The 23,451-nt window shown below is 39.4% G+C and overlaps 1 protein-coding gene across 1 annotated transcript in view; it reads left to right on the plus strand.

Annotated features, from left to right (window-relative positions):
- The first annotated feature begins 67 nt into the window (after positions 1 to 67).
- SOBP (sine oculis binding protein homolog) overlaps positions 68 to 23,451 on the plus strand; it is a 140,103-nt gene continuing 116,719 nt past the window's right edge. Inside the window, 3 exon segments of the mRNA XM_023761765.1 lie at positions 68 to 234; positions 14,062 to 14,200; positions 16,008 to 16,193. Of these exon segments, the coding sequence (XP_023617533.1) occupies positions 139 to 234; positions 14,062 to 14,200; positions 16,008 to 16,193 (421 nt within the window). The 5' untranslated portion in view covers positions 68 to 138.

Below are 23,451 nucleotides of genomic sequence, written 5' to 3' on the forward strand. Positions count from 1 at the left end.
CCCAGCCCCGCCGACACCGCTACCTCCGCCAGCGTTGCCACCATCAGCACCACCTCCACCACCACCGCCGCCACCGCCACCGCCACCGCCGGCGGCGGCAGCAGCCATTTCATCTCCACAGAAACCAGACACAAAAACATGGCAGAAATGGAGAAAGAAGGGAGACCTCCGGAAAATAAAAGGAGCAGGAAGCCGGCTCACCCTGTGAAGAGGGAGATCAACGAGGAAATGAAGGTATGTTGGGACTTCGGGGCCGGAGAGACCGCGCTCTTTCTCCCGCCCGCTCCCTTCGGGCCGTTGTATGGGTTTGGGGGGACAGGGGAGCGCTTGTCAGTTCCGGTAGGATGCCCTGGACGCCTCCGCTGCTCCTCCAGGTGCAGAACGGAGGCCAACTCGCGGGCTGCATCCTCGGGGTTTGCCTGCCTCCGATTTGGTGGGGGTGGGGGCGGCCGGAGAACCGCACACTCTTTAACCGTGTCAACCCCAGGTTGGTACAGGCGCGTTCCGGGGGGAGGCGTCCGGCGGCCCAAGTGGCGGTGGGCACGGCCGAGAGGCTTTGCTAGTCGGCGGTGTAGTTTTTTCCGCTTCTTGGTCCCTCCAAAGTTAGGAGCTGCCGGGCCGAGGCACCCGGGAGCGCTCCATTCCCCCGTCTCCCCGGTTCACCTCCCCGCTACCCGGCCCGCTTCCCCCCAAGTAGCCAGCTGAGCGGCGTACAGGGGCTGTCAGTGCCCGGGAGAGCCGCGGCCCGGGCGGCGCGGGGCTGGGTACCGTTTTGACGTCCGGCTCGCCTCGCCCGCCCTGCCCGCTCCTCTCTCGAGGCTGCCTCCGCCTCTCTCGCTCCCGCGCCTCTGCACGCTCCACTCCCCAGTTCAGCAGACCCGGCCAGCCCTGCTGAAGGATCGCTGTCGGAGGGGCGGCCTGCGGAGCCCCTGCCCATTGTTCGCACAGGCCAGCCCCGAGTCCGCTCGGCGAGGCCGGGCTCCGCGCCAGGCCAGCGGTGCTCCAGAGGTGGCCAGCGCAGCCGCCGGGTGCTCCAGCTGTTCCCGTTGGAGCGATGGCACCAGAGCGCCGCGCAGCTCTAGACCCTCCTGGGCCCCCCAGCCCCTTATTTTCTATGAAGTTGCAGCTTTTGCCCGGCGAGGGGTTTATTCTGTGATTACAGGAGTCTCTCCTGATTTAGAAAAGATTATTTTATTTACCTATTTTTCTTTGAGTTACACACAAGTAGCAGATTTGGGGGGGGGGAACCTTAGTTTTCATCCTGCAGCTGTCTTAGGTCTCCATCTTCTGCATAGACTCCTTAACACTGCCAGCTGACTTGCTGAGGTTGGTTAAGTTTGTATTTAAAAGACAAACTGAATGAAAATGGCACGCAACTGAGTTGAATTCATCGCATTTTGATGTTTTCTTCTTTGGAACAAACATATTCTATGAGAGTGCCTTGTATGAAGCCCACGCTTAGAGAGGGACACATGGATAATATGTCCTATATGTACACCCCTGGGAAATTTCCACACAATCCGAATTTTGAACTTAAGGCTCTTATTTTCTGGGTGAGGAACTTAGTGCTTGGAAGTATGAGGTGCAGCTGTGGGAAGTAAGAGAGTTAAGGAAGATTTGCCTTGGAAATCAGGGCCATTCTTTGGGATGGAAACCACCATTGATTCCAATCATAGCTTAAAAAAGAGAAAGAGTGAGAGAGAGAGAGAGAGAGAGAGAGAGAGAGACCAGTAGGAGTTGTCCTCCAAAGGGGCTGGAATTCAAACAATCGACCATAACCATTCTTCCTCACTTACCCTTCCTGCGTTTCCAGATTACTTTCCCATTTCATTTTAAATTGGGGGTGGAGGGAGAGGAGAGAGGTGAAGTAACCAGGAAATGAGTGTGCACTGGCCCTTTAAAACACTGCCTAATGTGATCTATATGGATGGCAGCTTTTAAGTTTCATAGGTTCTAGAATTACAAATTAGCTAATTTTAATCAAAACATGTGAAATGTTATCCCGGCTGGATATAAAGGCTGACTGTGCTCGATGCTTGGGGCTCGCGTTGTTGACTTTGGCTGCGGGTGCACTCCGTGGTTTGGGAGATAGTTGTCCTTCTACAGTATAACAGATGTTTGTCTGAACTGGTGAGGAAGAAACAAAAACAACATTGTGTGAAGGGAAAAATTACACAGTTTTTAGCCAATGCTGCAGGACTAAGTATGGAATTAACCTCCGTGCACAGAATTTCCTTTTGGAAAATGTTATTTTTCTTTTAAATCACCACCTCCTATTTGAAGTTTTAATCCTTATTGTTTCAACCCATAGTAGCAGTAAATGAAAAGTTCCACCCAGCAAATAGTTCAGTTGCCTGTAGCATGGTGTTTTCTCTCTGGTTTGGAACAATGTGTCTGTCAGAGACCCCTGGCCGAAATCTTCAGTCTTGTCAAAGCACACCATGCCAGGGAGTCATGAAATCCCATTCCTAGTGGAATTGTTCAGTAGGCATTCCTCTAATATAATAGCACTAAAAGTCCTCATTTTTAAAAGTGATTTTTCAAAGACAAAAGGTGAAAGGGTTATTTCGAACTCATTAAAATTTTTCCGTTTTTAAGAGTAATAACCACATCAATAAAACCCATCCCCAAACGTCATGGTATTATTACCCCTCCATCTGAAGTGTAGAGTAACATAACAAGTTGGTTGCCCTGCATAAAAATATGTGCAACAAAATGTCACCGAGAACACAATGTGGCCTTGTGCAGCTTCATATCGGTGCCGCTGGAGCTGCCTGGCTGTGTTTGCCTTCATCTGAACGGCTTTCATCTGGACCAGTGTAAACTAAGCCCTGGTAAGTAATCACTGCCCGGCAGAAAGAAAGGAATGTATACAGCTAGCACGGCCTAAGCTGTAAAAACGGAAACTTGAGCCCCCACCAGGATCACATATCAAGGCTTGAAGGTAGGGGAAATGAAAGGGGGAAAGAGGAGAGAGCGAATGGAAAAGTCAGCCTGGGAAGTGGAGGATCAGGAGGAGGCCCCCCTTAGGGAGATTTGGCTCAGGGATTAGGGAATTTTATCATGGTGTACAGTGACCTACTCAGGTTTCAACACTGGTTGGATCAAGTTGCCTCTCTGCAAGCTGAAAGAAAAAGGACTGGAGTGTATGTGATTTTTTTTTCCCCTTCGGGTAATAGAAAGGACATTGGTACAACTGTCTATTTTAAGTACAGCCAATGCAGGGCACCAAGAATGAGCAACAAAATTACCTCCTCATAGAGACTTCCTCCAAGGTTTCCTAATGGAGATAGTCACAAATTTATTTGAAAACGGCCGGAGAAGAAAAACTGGCTGAGGTTTAGCTGACACCAGTAATGGCATTGGAGATTGTCTTCATGTGGCTGGGAGCTAATATTGGTTGCTGTTTCACTAGATCAGATATTGAGTTACATATTCCTTATCACTGGTTTAATGTACATGGCAGTTGTAACAAATTTAAATTTGATACAATATAATTTTGTGTATGAGAAGTACATGACTTGGCATAGCTAGCTTATAGTGTAACTTTAGTGACAATATCTTCAAGCAGAAATGTTTGTCTCATTATGACCTTTGCAATGACTCTTTATCTTTCCTTTTCTTCTTCCTCCTTTCATCCTGGGTTTTTTAATTGATTAAAAAGACTCATTACTGTACGCGCAATTAGTATGCCTTATTTAATTAGTGGCCAACAAAGGAAATTTGAAAAAAATGTGATCTATATTTTGACTACTTTTGGTTTCAAAATTGAATATTGTGATTGTATCTAATGTAATATGTCTTCGTTATACTGTCAACTCATGAGTATCATAATAAATGCATGTTATGAGGGAATTCTGACATATGGAAGGGTTAATTTGTTTTAGGAGTTCATCCATGGTCGTTGTAATATAAAAACTAGTTTGTTACTATTGGATGTGTAAATGTATATATATGCGTAAGTGTAAATAGAGTTCACTTAAAGGTATGTATTTTGTGCACATAGATCTTAGGGAACATAATCAGTGGTTATCAAACAGTAATGCAACTAGAAAATCTATACTATGAGTAAAGATACTGAGTTGGATTTTTACCTTTTAAAACTCTTTGGCAAAACAACATGATTAGATCAAGCACTCTGCCCTGGGAACTTTCCTAAACAAACCATAATTAATGCATTTACAATGTTTGGCTACTTTATCAATTGCTAAATTACAAGATAATCTGTGTTAAATGTCTAGGGTCTTCTTTTTTGCTGAAGAAGTTTTCTGTCTATAAATATTCTCAGTAAGTAATTTGTACCTAAAATTATGCATCAGTCCTGATGCCTACAGTTAGAGTCAGTCACATCTGTTAGAGTTTAGTAGTAAACTCACCACAAGATTTTCTAGTTTGGTTTCTGATGGTCTCCATTTGGCATTAAAAATGAACTGTGTCAATTGCGTAGATGATAAAACAAGTTGCAGAGCTGAGCTGGTGAGTGTAGTGAGGTAAATAGCTTGGCTTTATAAAAGAAATGGCGGGGGGAGAGAAATCAGAGTATGGATTAGAAAAGATAGCATGGGTTGAAATCAGTTCACTACTAAAACATGTATATTTTAAGTTTTGCTGTTGAAACACCAGTGTCAGACCCGGTAAGTCTCAGGAACCTAGAAAGTGGGCTCAGGACCAGATCACACTGGGGCATTCACAAATGATGTCATACCTCTCCGCCTCAGGTGTACCACGTGGCAGGACTGGGGACTAATGTCAGTCGAGACATTCGTCCCAGTCCTTGCCCCTTGGGAGCTGGAATAGGGTGTTCCTGAGCCCACCAGCCCTGTCCTCTGCATTGCTTTCAGTCTTCTAGCTCAATGCTCCAGTCCTAAGCCCATGAGAGATGGTCCCAGAAGGGCATGAGAGCTGTGAATTCTGCTCTGTTTAACTGGAGGTTTTCTGAAGAGTCTCCATCTGGGAACTTGTGAGTATGATGTGTGGTGAGAGAGATTCTCCAAGCCTTATACAACTCGCAGGTTCCAGAGACGAGGAAATGGAAAGGAACCACTCCACTTCCTCCCAAATCTGAAATAAACATTTGAACTAGAAGAAAATGAGTCTGACAGACTCATTCCCTTCTGCGTTTCCTGCCTCTGTGCCTGCCAAGCACCGCTCTGAGAAGCCAAGCCCTACTTTCCTTGTGTGAAAGACAGACTTCCAGAAACCAAGAGGCAACAGAGTTTGTAAAGGAAAGTAAAAAAAAAAACCCCAAAAACAAAACAAAACCAAAAAAACCAACAGAGCCTCAAAAAGCGTAAATATCAGTGAGTGCAAGTGACTATCTGAAAAAGGGGAGTTCGAGGGAACTATAATGTCGTGTCAGGGGGACCAGGCTTTTTATATCTTCTAAGGAAGAGTTCTTTTTATTAAGTCTTTTCGCTTCTTTTGAAAAATATTATTGGAAGTAGTAGAAGGTGGGTCATATAAAAATCTCTGAAGTCTAAAACTTCCTCTTGCGGGATGGGAAGTCAGCCACACTTGCACTCTCGAGCTAATAAGATTATTGAATATTTTCCTAAAATGAGAAAAAACTAGAGTACTTTGTTTTTGCTGGTGCCAGTTGAAACATGTAAACAGACATGAAAGCCTGGGGTGAGTGAGATTTTGATATATTTTAGGATGTGTAGACTGATGGGTGTTAATATCTCTTGTGTAACCAAAGGGCTGTGGAACTCTGTCCTGCTGTAGGACCAGAGGCTTTGGCACAGTCAGGAAAACAATGTAACAAGTGTTGGCGATTTTTAGGGCAGTTCTGCAGCTGTGACGGGACACAGCTGCACACAGCTGCACACCTGCCATGCCTGCCACAATATTAGCCCGAGGGCTGCTCTTCACAATTTCACAGCATTTGTTTGACCTTTCTAGGATATTGATGTCCTGGCCAAAGATTAAAATGTGAGGACGTAAGTGTCTGCTCTGTGTTACAAGAAGACAATAAAACGACATGGATTTTATGTGTGGAAGCACACAAGTTTGGTTTCATCTGCCAATTACCACGTACAACCATCCAATTCAGAATATATCAGGAGGAGAACCAGACTTTCTCTCCAGGCCTGCTGGAGGCTGGGGTTAGATTCTAGTGTTGTGATGTGTCCTCTGCTCATAGAATCACATTGTAACAATTGTGTTGTGGCTGAGAACAATGCTGCAAAATGATCCAAATGGAGCGCAGTGGCCATCTTCAAAGGATTTCAAGCTAAAATGGTGCAGTTCAGGTACAACCAGCAGGGCTCAGTGGGTAAAGTCTGCATCAGGAATGCAGACCTGGCTGCTCTTGTTATTTCATGCATGCGCATGACCCTCTCAGGGTCATCTGTGGAGAGTGGCTGGTCCTTAGGATACCATCTGATCTAGTGGGACCATGAATGTGGAACTACTTTGTAATCTCTAGTGGGCTCTTCCAATATTTCTTTTGCACTGTTTAAATTTTACCTCCCACCTTCTTGGCAGAACCATAAAATAAAATCCATCCACTTGATCTGTATTAACAGAGATGATTTAGATTCAGCCCTAGACCAGACCTGGGTATAGAGCTAGGTGCTGCCTTCTAATCAAGTTCAATGCCTACTTTCTGCAAAAGAAACGGTCTCTCTCTTTTTTGCAGATTCTTTCCCCACCTCCTATTTGAATCTCAATTAGTGAGTCCAATGATTCTTAATAGAAATCTACCTCAGAAGTGAGTACACATGGAGGTAAAAAGGGAGATAAAACACTTTCCAGAAACAACCATAATTCTGTTGTTAATAACCTTAGCTAGTGAGATATTCACATTTTTCCCCACCTTGTAAAATTGTTCAGGATTGGGGTTTCCTTTTCCTTTGAAAGTATTTCTCATATGCTCCACTTTCAGGGATGATGTATGTCAGAATGTTTTGAAGTTAAGTAATATAGCTGGCAGATCCTCTATTGTCATTAGGATTGTGAATTTGGCTGACATGGTTGTCTATGAGAAGACTGTTTCTTTTTTTTTTTTTTAATATATTTTATTGATTTTTTACAGAGAGGAAGGGAGAGAGAGATAGAGAGTTAGAAACATCAATGAGAGAGATACATCGACCAGCTGCCTCCTGCACATCTCCTACTGGGGATGTCCACTTCCTTGGATGATGTATGTCAGAATGTTTTGAAGTTAAGTAATATGGCTGGCAGATCCTCTATTGTCATTAGCACTGAGCCAAACCGGTTTCGGCTATGAGAAGACTGTTAATTTTTAATTAAAACTTTTTATTTTTACAAAAATAATACATGGACATGACAGAAATAGTAAAATAAGCAATACAAATAAGTAAAAAAAACCACACCTATAATTTTCCCACCCAGACACAATTACTGTCAACATTTTGATGTACATCTTTTCATGCCCTTATCTATGTATAATATATAGTTATTTTTAAAAAACAAAATGATCTTATATTGTACTAACCTTCCTTTTAAAACTTAATATATTGTTAATATCTTTTATGGCAGTAAAAATTTATCTACAGAATATATTTTACTAATAAAATAGTATTCTATGTTATTCATTCCATGACTAAGCTATAATGTATTTAACCAAATTATTATTGTTTGGCATTATAGTATGCTTCTAAGAAAAATAACACTGAGATAAGTGTTCCTGAACATTGCATATTTTTATACTTATTTCCTTAGACTAGTTTCTATAATGACTAGACATAATATTGCTGAATCAAGGGGTATATACATTTTTAAGACTTTCAATGCATAGAGTCAAATTACTTTTTCTAAATGTTGTATCAGCTTCAATTCCCAATACTAGGAGAGTGCCCATTAACACCGGATATTATACATTTTTAATGTGCAAATATTTATTTTTAGAATCAGTTTTTTAAAATTTTGTTTGATTATTTCTCTGTACTTATACATTTTTAAAATATTTGTGAATGCATTCAAACAGATTAGCACATTTCTTGAGTACATTCTAAATGCTAGGCATGGTGCTAGGTGAGGAATAAAATGACATAAAAGGTTTTTGCCTTCAAGTAACTTTTAGTGTATTTGGGATAGATGACATCTTTTATTAGAACTGGAAGTTGGGCCCTGGCTGGGTGGTTCAGTTGGTTGGAACGTCATCCCCATAACACCAAAAGGTTGTGGGTTCGATTCCTGGACAGGGCACATACACAAGTTGTGAGTTCGAACCCCCATGGGGATGCCCACAGGAGGCAAGTGAATGATCTAAAAATTGATGAAAAGATATCCTCAGGTGAGGATTAAAAATAAAAAGAACTGGAAGTTGGAGGGAAAATGAGAATTATGTTTGCGGGGAGATGGAGGACATGGCGTTTTCTTTATTTCAATGAGTCATTGGGAGCTCTTTGAAAGCTTTCTGCTCTCGTGGGTAGGATAGGATACAAAGTTGAAAACACATTGACATTCAGTTATGCAAGGCCTGGGATGAAAGAAATCAGCGATACTTATGTATATTTTAAAATCTGCTTACTGTTTTAAAAATAAAATCATTAGTCCTTTTGGAAGACCTTGAAATACTTGTGCTTCAGAAGTATTTTGAGAATTTGTAATAATTGTTATTTTCAAAGTGCCTTGAAGCCAACTCTTTATTGGTAAAATGTTCAATTGAAAATCATTAGATTGAACTTGCAGTACTTCTAGTTGAATAACGACAGTGTCTAATTAATGTCCTGGGGATTCAGTTCTGATGAAAATAAAGTTTGCCAGTATATAAAGAACTCGGAGGAGTGGAGAAATAGTAAATTTTCCTGCCTTTCCACCATCTTTCTGTGATTTTTTTTTTTAAATTCTGGGAAGAGATTATGCTTTCAGACTAACTGTTAGGATTGTCTTCTTACCTTAGGAGTCCTGGTGGTGAGAGAGACTGTAAAGCGTGAGGAAGAGGCATGGGAGTAAGAGGCGTGCAAAGCAATCAGGGTCAGATGTGATGTCAAAAAATTGTCAAGTGAGAAGGTTAAATTTTAATTGTAAAATTTGAGCACCCCCCATTTCAACAGTACAAATAATTAAGGAGAGTAGGGCCCAATGATCAAATCTGAAAGAAAGTGAAGTTTTAACAGAGGTAGAGGTGCCCTGGCTTGAAAGCTGTATATATGTGACATTGACATCCAATGGGACGATTTCTTTGCAACTCTTTGGTCCAAGCAGGTAGCTTCTTTGGGATTGCTGACACATTGGACCTTACAGAAGTTATAACAGAAAGAGACCTGGTATAAGAGTCTGTATTTTCATCCTGACTTTGCTGGGTGATCTCTCACGCCTGTCATTTACCTTCTGGATGCTTTCATTTCTGTTGTAAAATGAGGATGTTACATAGGTTCACCAAAAGTTTACTGTGGAAATCAAATACCTACTTCATAGGGTTATTGAAAGGAACAGGAGACTTTTAAAGGATGTGGAAACACTATAAAGTGCTATAAGAGTGTTAGACATTATCATTATAATTATAGTGACCTATTTTCCAAACCCAAATTGGACCACATGGTATGAGAGAGGATTTTTGTGCCACTTCCAAGGGCGAGAGGCAGTCTGCAAAATGTGAGTCAGATGCCAGGATATTGAAATTTCTGGCACATTTTGATGGTGTATGGGAGCAATGATAAAATATCTGAAATAGTGGCTGTTCAGTAAAATTTATGATGTGTGATCACTATAATTATATTTCTTTGCAAAAGGTATTTCATTTCTCATATAAGTAGAAGTTCAAAATCTCAGAGCCTGGAAAGACTTTCAGAGACTCTCCTTCAGTTTCCTATTCTAAGTCTCCAGGGCAAATGGTGGGTGAAGATTAAGGGGGAAGCAAAGTTTATAGTCTCCCTTAGTACAGTAGCTTCTCTTATTGTTGAATATCTTTACCTCAGAATCTCTGTACTTTAACTGTTATCACCTTTATTTTTCGCTTTAAAAAACATAACTGACATAGCCTTATGTAGGAAAAGAATAATGCTTTTAATAGAATTTTTTTTTTTTTGTAAAGGATAACAATACAAAAAATATTGAAAAAATGGCTGTTGGAACTCTCTAGCAGAAGGGCTTAAACCCCTTATGGGCCATAGACATTAAATTCATTTCTTGTAGAATATGTTATGTTTCTTGGATGATAACTACAAAAGTATATTACATTTCCTTTGGTTTAGCACCATAATGAGTCCATATGACGTCTGGCATCAAATTCTACCTAGAAATTAAAAATTTTAAGTTATTTATTCCTTGGGGTTCTTTGCTTTCCTTATTTCTTTATTCTTCTTTTTTTGTTTTGTTTTTTAAGAGAGAGAGAGAGAGAGAGAGAGAGAGAGAGAGAGAGAGAGAGAGAATTTATTGTTCCACTTACTTATGCATTCATTGGTTGATTTCTGTGTATGCCCTGAATAGGGATCAAACCCCCAACCTTGACTTATTGGGACGATGCTCTAACCAACCATAGGACATGTCTTAATTGATTTTAGAGAGAAAGGAAGGAAGAGAAGGAGAGAGGGAGAGAGGGAGAGAGGGAGAGAGAGAGAAAGAAACATCTATCGGTTGCCTCCTGTACATGCCTGACTAGGGGTCACACTGGAAACCCAGGTATGTGCCCTGGGTTTTGAACCCACAACATTTTGGTGTATGGGACAACGCTTCAACCAATTGAGGCCCCTGGCCAGGGTAGGGCCGCTTTCTTAATACAATAGTGTGTAAGTCAGAGGTAATAGTTTATTTCTTGTGCTTACACTAAAAGGAACCTTTGGTGTTTGTTTTCCTCTTCTTTCAATGAAAGTCTTGTTCCTCCTGTCATGAAAGGTTTGAGATTTATGGCTTGAGGCTTTATAAACCTTTTGTTTTCTACTTTTGAAATCACATATTGAAACATTAAGGAGTTTATTTTCTTTTCAATGATAAGAAAGGGAATGTTTTAGAGCAGTGATGGCGAACCTTTTGAGCTCGGCGTGTCAGCATTTTGAAAAACCCTAACTTAACTCTGGTGCCGTGTCACATATAGAAATTTTTTGATATTTGCAACCATAGTAAAACAAAGATTTATATTTTTGATATTTATTTTATATATTTAAATGCCATTTAACAGAGAAAAATCAACCAAAAAAAATGAGTTCGTGTGTCACCTCTGACACGCTTGTCATAGGTTCACCATCACTGTTTTAGAGTGTATTTTCACTGATATTTAAAGTAACTTGAATATCATGGAATAGATCAAGTTCATATTGATTCACGAAGTGTCTGAGTTTTCAGCACAAACCATAAACTAAGTGATACAGTTAAGATGCCCAAATAATATGAATTTGGTGTTAATAATCCAGTAGAGGTTTTAGTTTGTATCTAAATGTGTGAAACCTCTGGATTTCATCCCTGGGATTGGTTCTGAAAGACTGAATGGATTTGCAGCTCAACTAAAACAAACACATCTATATGCTGACTGGGAGGTTGCTCCATGAATTATGCATCTGTAGCCTTTGTGTCACTTCAGAGGTTCGGCAGAACGGGAGAGAGAGGTGCCCAGATACAAATGGTCTAAAAAATTGGATATGGTGGCCAGGAGTTACTATGCAGAAGATTTTCTGTCTTGGCACAGTTCTCTGAGAGATTGGGGCAAATAGCCCACATAGACCAATAGAATGGCTTGAACTTGGCTTTTAGAACTGTTGGAATTGTTGTGTTTTTTTTTTGATGCAATCCTTATCCTTGGAGATTTCTGCTGTCAGACCACTAATGGAAGACCTGGGTCTGTGTGCTTAGGGACTGTCATTCTCCAGTCCAGGCACTGAGCTCAGTGAAAGAAATTGGGTGTTAGGGGAGACTGATGCCTCATTAAAGAGATCACTTTTGATTGAGCAGAGCAGCATTTAGCTGAGTCCTCTTCAGTGGTATTCCAGAAGTTGCTGAGCTTATTATACATATCGATCATATTATCTTTGTGAATTCATGAAAGGAATGTCTATTTAATGTGGACGTGACCAGCCATCAGCGAGAATAAATGCCTCACTAGAGCTTGATATGGATGACTGTTGGCCTCATGGATGGTAACCCTGAATCAATCTGGCTAGATTTTTCTTTTAATTGCTTGTGCACTGTACCATCACAGGTTGACCCAGTTGGAGCTCTAAGCTTAAGTGAGTACTAAAGCAAAAAAATCTAGCATCCTGTGGGTGGTTTGAAATGCCAGGTTTGTTTTTGGGGAGTTAGTAGTGTAATATCATTTTAAAAAAAAATAATGCAACCTCTGCTGAAATCCAGTTGTGAAAATTTTTTTAAAAATATATTTTATTGATTTTTTACAGTGAGGAAGGGAGAGGGATAGAGAGTTAGAAACATCAATGAGAGAGGAACATCGATCAGCTGCCTCTTGCACACCCCCCACTGGGGATATGCCCGTAACCAAGGTACATGCCCCTGACCGGGATCGAACCAGGGATCCTTCGGTCCGCAGGCTGACTGACACTCTATCCACTGAGCCAAACCGGTCAGGGCCCAGTTGTGAAATTTAAGAGAACATTGAACTCACACATTGAGCCTATGAGCACTTTGGTTTAACCTGGGTTCTTTGTTTCAGGTATATAAATTATACATCCCTGTGTAATGCAGAAATGATAGCTTCTAGGGAGAATGAGAAATGACTTTGAAAAGACAGAGAAGGTTAGAATATACAGATTTCTAGCTCAGACTAGGAGGCTCAGGCTGCTTTGTCATATAGAGATGCTTTTAAAAATTCATTCAATAAACATGTATTAAACTCTTATTCTGTAATGTAGATTCCTTCTTCTTATTTTAAAAATGTTTTCCAGCTTTATTGAGTTATAATTGACACATAACTGTGTAAGTTTAAGGTGTACAGGGGTTGATTTGATACATTTATGTATTTCAAAATCATTACCACTATAACATAAGCTACTACCTCCATCTGTCACATAGTTTAACATTTCTTTTTGTGGTCAGAACATGTAAGATCTACTCTCTTAGCAATATTCAAGTATGTGAAACAGTATTATTAGCTATAATCATTATGCTGTAAATTATATCCCCAAACTTTTAAATCTTATAACTGGAAGTTTGTACCCATCAACCAATATCTCTCTATTTCCCTGGATAGAGATTCTTTAAGGCTCATTAAGATCATTAACAAACACAGTCTCACATCTTGCTTCCAGAGCTAGCAGTTGACAAATTCATAAAACATAGTCACCTGATATGAAGGCTTTAAATCTGTCCAAGTAGATCCATTATTTTCAGTTTGATCTCTATACTAACAACAGCACCTTATATTTAGATATTAATTTATAACTCAGAAAGTTGTCATACATTATCCAAAATTTGGGTTGACTGGAAATGTTAAAGTTATTTGGTACTTTCATATTACATGTCAAAAGACAATCACCGTGTCCTTTGATTTCATGGAGGAAGAATCTGTCACTGATGAAATTGATAAAGCAAATTATGCATGTATTTTTAAAGAATACTCTTGAAAAGGAAAAGTAAAAAAGGGAAACCCTTGTCACTCAGTGTTACTATTAATAAAATTTTTCTTCATTCATTAAAATAAACGGAGAACCTTGTAGCCTATTTAGCTTTCTGGGTGGTAGTGTTGACAATTAAATAATTTCTTTGCTGAGGTTTTGCTTTATCTGAGATGAGTTAGAAAGCAATTCTAACTTACATTAATCTGAGCCACAAAAGGTCAATTAGTTGTTTTCATTTTCAAAAACATTTTTAGCTGTTTTTGTGCTATACCTTTTAATATTTTTGTATTAGTGTGGTATACACTTTGCAGAGGAAGATGCTAAAATTGTGTTTGTTTGTAAGCAAAATTAATGCCCTTTTTCTTATTATCTTTAAATTGCAAATGTCTGAAGGCCTGTCATAATTTGACGTGCCATCCTGAGATTTAAATGCATTACAATTTTGAACAGGATTTGAAAAATGAACATGCCCCTAGGGGAGGTGGGTAGAGGCTGGTAGTAAACGGGTAGTGCAAATGGAATCTGATTTATGCATTCTTTTCAAATAGTTATTAATTATATAAATAAGTAGCTTATGCTTCTCTTTCAGAACTTTGCAGAAAACACCATGAATGAACTCCTTGGCTGGTATGGCTATGATAAGGTTGAATTGAAAGATGGTGAAGATATTGAATTCAGGAGCTACCCTACAGATGGAGAGAGCCGGCAGCACATTTCTGTTCTCAAAGGTAATGACATTTAATGTGCCTGTGCTCATGCCAAGAAGGATTAACTATCTCAACTTGCCAGAATTGAGCTGCTTTGGGACTCATTTTGTTGATTATGCCAATGGTTGATTTACACGCACGTCCCCAGTGGTGTTTTCCCATAAGCAGAATTCCACGGAATGTAAGAGCACAACATAAAACAAAGGTAGACACAGCTTGATCTCCTTCCAGCAACGGGAGAGCTAGCTAGACAAGGGCTAGGAACCTTGAGTGCTCTAGTCCTGTCCACAAATGTATAGAAAGGGATAATGTTTGCTAACTTCTCCTGCTTTTCTAAGCCCTTTGATATATGAATTGTTGGAGACTGGTGCTTTCTGTGACGTGAGATGCTAGGTTTAGATTTTCAGATGCAAGAGAGTATGATGGTTACTTTGGTAATTCCTCCGACCCCCCCATTTTTTTTGGTGGGAATTCTAAAGGAAAGCCCTATTTCTGTTTCGTGTTTGAAGTTTTTACCCTTCCCACATCCCCAACACCTGTGGGTAGGGTAGGTAGAAGAGTAAGAACATAGTAGATGGTTGGATCGTGTATTATTCTATAAGAAGTTCCTTAAAGCCCAGCCAAAGACTGGAAATTAGAGGCTTGACAGAGTTGAATTAACACTGATTCTGCTGGTGGTAGCAGAACCAGATGTCTCATCATGAGGGAGCTTAGGACCATCAGGAGGTGTTTTATGGATACTGAACTTATGAACCTAAATTTGGAAGCAATGTCCAGGAAAAGAAGAGGAATATGTGAAGAAGCAATTTGAGGAACTTTAATAAAATGTGGGTAAAACTAGTTGTGTGTTGTCATTGGCAATTTGATTAGTATTTGCATTGCATTCCAAGTCTATTGGCATAAACTACCTGTTCATGCATTTTGTTTCCAGTCTCTAAAATAGCACTTTTCCTTCTTATATGCCAAGCCACGAACTATAAATGAGCTGTCCTGCAGGCATGTGGAATTGAATGTACGTGACAAATTTTATGTTAAGCTTTCTATGAAATTGTACACATCATATTATGGCAATAGTATCAATTTCACTTGTAAATGAAAAATACAAGTTATGAGTTCATATTCTATAAACTAATATTTCATAAAATACTTGGTCTAGGTAATAATCTTTCCCTCTGTGGAACAGGAGTACCAGGATATGCGACTAAAGGGACAAAGTTATTTTCTATGGTTAAGGTGTTTGTTTGTTTTTTAAATGATTGACATGCAAAGATAAAATTCACCAAGTTCATATTATTGTAAGTTTTCTTTATTTTCATTTTTGTTCATTTTTAATTGATATTAATGAGTTAATTTAATGGGTCTATCCTGTGCAACAACAGTTTTGTTCCTAATCATTTGTTTTTCTTTTGATTATATTATGGACCAAGTTTATAATACACTGGGACCTAGTTACAGTGCTGGGTGGGTGGGGCACTTTTTCAGCTTTCCCCCAGTAGACAGAGAGCGATGCCTGCTATACATCACTTTGTACATGGAAAAGGTTAATTGCCTCTCAATTTTCTATGGGCTTTTATAGTGCTAAAATTCATCATCATGATGCAATTGGGATGTTAGCTATCATAGCAGGGCAAATTATAAAGGAGCCCATTGGAAATTTATGGCAACAAGCCTGAACAGGTCCTGGATGGTTTGTAGAGTTCTGGTAAAGTGTTTAAAGGTTTGCTAGGAAAATATGTTTTGCTACAGAGCTATTTTACTCGAGAAAATGCGGTCATAAGGGAAATAAAGTTCTTTTGTCATGTTGAATGTGATTTCTTTTCTTTTACAGAAAATTCTTTGCCAAAACCAAAATTACCCGAGGACAGTGTTATTTCACCATACAATATAAGCACAGGCTATTCGGGGCTTGCCACAGGAAATGGACTCAGTGACTCACCTGCAGGGTCAAAGGATCATGGCAATGTGCCCATTATTGTACCTTTAATTCCACCACCTTTCATAAAGCCACCAGCAGGTAAGTCATGACTGGGGTTTCTAACAATAATGACTCATAGAAAGTTGTTTTAACTATCTTAAAAATAATGATCAAGCTCGAGTTAATTTTGGAAAAACTTTTAGAAACTTCACAGATAAGAAATGTTAATGCATGTATTCTTTAAAGTAGTATTGCTATTTTAAGCAAAAGCTCCAATCTATTGCCTAGGCCCGTGGTCGGCAAACTGCGGCTCGCGAGCCACATGCGGCTCTTTGGCCCCTTGAGTGTGGCTCTTCCTAAGCCTTAGGAGTACCCTAATTAAGTTAATAACAATGGACCTACCTATATAGTTTACGTTTAAAAAATTTGGCTCTCAAAAGAAATTTCAGTCGTTGTACTGTTGATATTTGGCTCTGTTGACTAATGAGTTTGCCGACCACTGGCCTAGGCTGTAAACTTTCAACCTACAATAAATTTTTTCTGCCACTGGCTACAAAAACGTATTTTCCTTCTCTGAAATCATCTGTTTGAAATAAAAATAAAATAATTTTTAAAATAGGCTCTACACTGACTGGTTAGCAAGAAAAGAAGTAAGCCTGGTTGGTAGTCTTGAGGGCCAGGTCTCCTCTATGGCTTTCTAAAGGAATGGGCAGTTTTGTGAGGCTCTCAAAGACCTTTCTAGGAATCAGAAAGAACTCTATGGCAGAGATGGGTAATCTAGGTTGTTCGTAAGTGGGTTTAGAAGAAGGAACTTTGAAGAACAAGTTAAATGGCTTTTTGCAAGACCCAGTTTGCATAGGCCAACTGAAAAGAAGAAGGGTGACTAATTTTATAAATGTAAGGTTCATGCTTGAATGGATGTCCAGTGGCTTAGGTGAGTGATGATGGTGATGAGGGTATCATTAAGGCAGTGCGACTCAGTGCAAAGAACACAGCTTTCAGACTTAGGCAGCTTGGGTTCAAATTTAAGCTTTGTTGCTTACCAGCTTTGTGAACACGGACTAATTACGTAAACTCTCTTCTTCTCAGTTTCCCCATCTGTAAAATGGGGATCGCAGTTCCAGGCCAGGGGATTTGCTGTGTCCCTGAGTTGAGAAAATGTATGCAAAGCTCCTTAACATGGTGCCTGCCAAACAAAAGCCATTTATTTTTTCCTTTTTCCAATTTTCAGTCGGCCCTAGAGTTATCATGCACATAATTTGTGCATGAAAGGTGTGCATCCAAATGCAAATTCCCTTCTAAGATTTATTTGAGCAAAAGCAAACAGCTTTAGAAATTAGCATAGCTGAGGCTAACATGAGTTTGGCATGCCAAAAAACCTGCCCTGGAGTTTCCTGCTGAGCCAGCCACGTGGAATTCAAGCACACAGCTCCTATTTAATTCTAATTCCACATCAGATCAGGAAATAAATATGCAAAGGGATAGAGGCCAAAAACTGAGCCTTGGAAGTCTTAGACGTTGGAACTCTGAGGAATTACAAGCCAGAGTAACCCAACACCAGTGGTTTTATGCTGTCTTCCATGCGACTCCAAGGCGCTCATCTGTTCAAAGCAAAATGTAGGGACGGACGTGTTTAATTTTCTGTATCTGCTCTCAACCCGACTCGATCCTACTTCTGGGCTCTATAGGAAAAGACAAAGATACAGAAAGGTTCTCTGCTTTCAAGGACCTAACCTATTCGTTCCTAAGCAGAAATGTACAGGAGAGTTGAATTTTCACTTAGTCATATGATCTAATTCAGGGCTTAGCAACCTTTTTCTATATAGGGCCAGGTAGGAATTTGGGCTTTGGAGTTGTACTGTCCCTATCACAACTGCTGAACTCTGCTGTGGTCGCAGGAGAGCGGCCATGGATGACACATAAACAGATGGTCATGGCTGGGTTCCAATAAAACTTTATATTAAAAAAGGCAGTGAGCAGGATTTGTCCAGGGACATAGTTTGGTAACCCTTGCATTAGGGTAAGGTTGGTAAAAGTCTCATGATAACTGGAAGGTGAATAGCATTTCTAAGAGTCAGGCTGTGAGCTTTGCCAAAGTCCTCTGTGGATAGCATAAGGGACAGTAACAAGGGCCAGGAAATAGTGGGGTTTTCAGGGTATGTGGTGAGCTCTGACACATAGTGGGTGTTCCACCAACATTTGTTGAATAAATGAATACTATTCAAATTCCTGTTGCCCATATATAAGACAGCACAGGCCACCTTGTTGCTGAATGAGTCCCAACCTGTCTGACCATGACCATAGTCTCTCAGGCAGTTATGTGAGTAGTTCTCTGTGGATAAGTAAAGTCCACAAATTATTCTGTCTAGTTAATCATTTCAATTCTTTCTTTTGCTAAAACTTTTATCAGAGTTGCTATTCAGGATAATAGAGTTGAGGCACTCGCACTGAGAGTTTTATAGCCATCTGTAGGTTAACATGGCATTCCTGAGGGGGAACTAAGAGATGGTAGATTGTCTAGAAGCAACAGGCCCCTCTATAATCAGCCCCCGAATAATTTAGAGTTGACTGTATCATGCAAGTGTCCACCTCTCAGGAGAGGAAAGATGGGGATCCTATGTGTGCTTTGGATTCCTGGAAAGAAAATAATGATTAGTGTTTGAATTATTGTTGCACTGTGAACTGGCCATGTGAAAATGTTAGTAATAGTACCTATGTTTGTATTAAATCCTCTACAGTTTATGAAACTCATTGATACTTGCTATTTTATTTAATTTGATCTTTACAGTAACCCTGGGAATTAGCATGTTTGATAGTATTAAATAAAAAACTGAAGCTCAAATTGGTTAAATGGCTTTATCAGGGTCACATGATTTCTAAGTACTTGAGCCAAGACGAGTATAGTACTAAGGTCTTCTGACTCCTAATCCAATACTTTTTAACATAGAGTTGCTCTTCTAGCAAGAATACTTATTAATCTGCTACTTCCCCAGTGACAGGGGATACAATTTATTCCTGCAAAAGGCTAGTTTTTAAAAGTCCACATCTTTTGGAAGACCTGATGAGTTCTCTCACCCTGAGAATCAGTGGTTCTGTGAACTGGGGTAACCTAGTAGGGGTGAAACCCCAGTTTGGTTTGAAAGTGATTTCCATCATGAGGCGAGCTGCTGCTTCTCTGAGGTACCAGAGGGCTCTGTCTGGTCAGGCGCTGGTTCCAGAGCGTGTTTCATGTACTCAGGCTGACCACTGGACCCCATCCACGTTTGGCAGGCTGTGGGCCCAGTGGAATACTCGTGATTGGGAACATGGTGATACCACATGCTCTTGGATTTCCACTCGCCTTTTGCACAGCTGCATACAGAAGTGTGGGTGTAGCTTACTTCTGTGCCTGCAGATCTGCTTTTCTGTTCCTGCCCCCTTTTTCTTTAGAGAAGGGGAACTCCCTGTGCTTTGGTGATCACCACAAGCATTGACCCTCCTTTGGCCACACATGTTTGCATCCGATTTTACCCGATTTCCGAGGCTAAGCTGCCCTTCCCCACTCAGAGACAGAATTTGGCCCTTGGTATTGGGTTTGTGACATCACAGTTGTTACTATGGTAATAGACTTGTTATAAACACAGGATAATAGCCCTGATTTTGCTTTTTTTTTTTTCTTCACTCTCCAAGCAGTGAAGGGACTCATCATAATCCTTAAGTAAGAATCACAGACTTTTTTGCAGACTCTAGGAGGTCGACAGAATAAGGCTTTGCCATACAGAGCAGTCATTAAAAAAACACTGTTATAAGAATAATATTAGAAAATAATTGAAAGTATTAACCGACGCCTTTTTATGCAAAGATTCACTTATTCTTTTAGTTTGAATGAATATGAAAACTCATTCTTTGCTAATTTTAAAAATCACAGCATGAGCATAGTCTGAAGTGGCAGGCTACCTATCAGCAAGAGTTTGAAAGATAACTCAGGTTAATTATATTGTAACCTTGCTGTAATTCTTCTCATATTAGAGATTTTAATATGAATCCAAGCCTTTGGGACTTCATTCAAAGAGAACTGTGCCAGTAAAGGACTTTTCTGCATGAACCGAGTTATAGGGAGTCAAAACACTAGGCCTGCCCTACTCCCCTGCAAGTTTGACTATTGAAGTAAAGACATTCAAAATAAGGACCTTACTAGTTCATTGGTCTTTGCTGCTTTACAAATGAAATAGCGCTCGGCTCCATTGATCTGCCATCAGTCCTCTGCAGTGGTTGGGCAGGTTTGGGTCTCCCCACTTTGTCTATCTCTGGTCAAAGTAACCATCTGGGACTCGAACCAGGATTTTTATATCTCAATCTCAGACTAGCCCTATAACAGCATTTTGCTCCCAAGAATTAAATAAAAATCAATAAAACTATCAGAGTCATTATTTTCTTTTTCACAAGGAAAAAATGAAATGCAGCAACTTTCTAATGAAAGTTTTACCGAGCTCTGCTGCAGAAAACAGTGTATCTAGGAAACGACATTTTAGATCTGAGTCTTTGGACAGGTTTTCCCAGAGGCTTACAAGTTGCCTGTTGTAAGCCCAGAATCCCTCTAAGTCCCTGATTACTTTTAAATGAAATGAAATGTGAAAGAAGGAGGGAATATATTTCTCTGGATGCATTTATGTGGCAGTTTTGAATAAAACGTCTTTGACCTTAAATGGTAAGTGATCATATTCTTATTCCCCAGCATGTTCCTACGTGTGAGGTGGAGGGCAGGGCCCACACAGGACATGCAGGTTTGTGTGGAGGGAGATGAGATCAAGCCCCTGAGACCGGCTTGATTTCCTGTGTGCAGGAGCGTCTTGCCTTTCTTTGAAAACAATGACCATTTCCTGTCCTCCAGGATAGTTTGCTTTCAGTGAGCGTTCCAAATATGTGTTCAGGCATGGTCATGGAAATATGATATATTTTTTCAGGCAAATCTTGAAATTCTTAAGAGGTTATAGGAACGGGGCTCTAAGGAACCATTAGCTTAGCTGAGAATGTGGAAACATTCACGTGATCTGCTAAGCTCTATGTATAAAGCTGAGTAACCCACAGTTAATAAGCATGTTACTTTTTGGCTCTTATAATTCTTACATGGAATCATACTTGCAGGGAAATGGGAATCAGAATGTGGTTTGCATTATGACCATTATTTATTTTATCTGTTATTCAATATTCTTAGGGCTTGCATATGCATGCTGTATTCCAAGTAGCCATTGAGAAAACAGGATTTAATCAAAATTGCTTTGCCACTTATTTGTGTGTCCAACTTTTAAAATATGATTATTAAATAAAATTACCTAGAGTTAATGGGATTTGGATGACTTACTATTTATGTAGCAGATACATTTCTCAAAGAAGAGGTTCACTGAACCCTCAGATTTGGAGTTTTCCAAGTCATTTAGGACAAGGACAGGAGGAATGATGGTGAATGGCAGGACAAGAGTAGTTAATAACAGTAATGATATAATCTCATCACAGCTAATATTTTTTGAGCACTTATTATGAGGCAGGTGTTGTTTAAACAGATTATCTCATTTGACTTTTTATTTTCTTTAACAACTCTGTGTGGGTGCTGTTATTCACCTTGTTTTACATCTGAGGAAACTGAGACCCAGAAAAGCTAAGCGACGTACCGGAGGCCACACGGGTAATAAGTGGCAGAGCTGGTATGTGAACCTAGGCATGATGTCTCCTTAACCCACACTTATAACCACCAGGTTATCCAAATGCGATGTCAGTCTTTCAGTCACTTACGTATTTACTGAATGTTTTTCACATTGCACCAGATAATATAAATATCTATTATCATCATCCCTGAGCACCAAGAACCTAGAGTATAGCTGGAATATAATCAGCTATACTTTAGAAAGTTAATATAATTTTAGCAGCATTTGGACAGTGCATGGTGTGGGTAGAAAGGCGAGAAAAGTGGAGTAGCAGAAGGTCTTTAGGCAGATAAGACTTGCTGTATTTGTACAGTTGAGAAATGGGTTCTGAAACACAATATAGGCTAGAAGATAGTCATTTAAAATTCAAAGTGATTAAAAAGACACAAAAGCCTAAAAATGTTATTTACTATGACATGGTTCCTGTTATTAGGGGGTCTTAAAGAATTGTGGACCAGATTTCAGTATGCTTAGTCATTCTTCATGCCAAATGGAATGTGTAGTTTGAATGGAAAGATTGCTAGGGCAAGAACCAGGAGGCCTGGGTTGTTAATGTCAGCTCTGCCATTTACTGGTCGTATAATCTTAGAGAAGCCACTTAGCCTCTGTGAGCCTCAGTTTCTTTGTCTGAAAAATGTATTTAGTTTAGGTAATCTGTAATTTTCCTACATTTATTAAATCCCGATTTATGACTTGTATGGTGAATTTCCCACCTGATTTTATGATTTGAAAGGATCTATTTTAATATGCCATAATATGTACTTGTTAATCGATTGATCATATTTAAAGCAAACTCAGCTGTGTGTGTAGTTATGGCAGCCAAGATGAAAGATTTGTGCTACTTAGGCCAGCTTTCAATGATTGTTAATTTTTACTCTGAAAGAGTGAATAACTTGAAATAATAGCTTTAGAATTTATAAGAGTACCAAAAATGTGAAATGTGAGTGAATAAAAAAGATTATATCACACATACGTTATTAGACCAAATCATTTGTTACACATAAGTAATGATCATTGCGAGTAATTATGGGAATTTCTGCAAAAGAGAAGTCACATTATGTCTAATTTAATTCACCAAAACAAGAACAGGAAGAAATAGAAAACTTGAATAGTCCTACATCTATTAAAGAAATTAAATAATTAAGTTTTTTTACAAAGAATATTCTAGACCCAGACAGCTTCAGTAGTAAATTCTAAACACTGAAAGAAAAAAGATCCCATCACATGACAAGGGCATTAGACATAAGGAAAATAATAATTTAATGTAATTGGGTTACATTAAAATGGTAAACTTCTATTTATCATGAACACTGATTAAAAAATTGTGAACATAATCATAGCAAACTAAAACCAGTGATATATGTACAACAGGATATTACATCATGACTAGGAGTTTTTTTAGGAATGCAAGGTTGACTTAAAATGTAAAAATCAGTCAATATAATTAACCACATTAACAGAATAAAATAAAACCTCATACAATATTCTTAATAGATGCAGAAACATAATTGGATAAAATTTAACACAATAAATAATAAAAAACTTTTGGAAAAGTAGGAATAGAATGAAACTTCCTTAATATGACAAAAAGTAGCCACAAAAAACTTACAACAAACATTATACTTAATGTTAAATATTGAAAACTTTTCTCTTGAGATCAAGAATGAAATAAAGAT

This window comes from Myotis lucifugus, unplaced genomic scaffold, assembly GCF_000147115.1.
Source record: "Myotis lucifugus unplaced genomic scaffold, Myoluc2.0 scaffold_216, whole genome shotgun sequence".
Taxonomy (NCBI): domain Eukaryota; kingdom Metazoa; phylum Chordata; class Mammalia; order Chiroptera; family Vespertilionidae; genus Myotis; species Myotis lucifugus.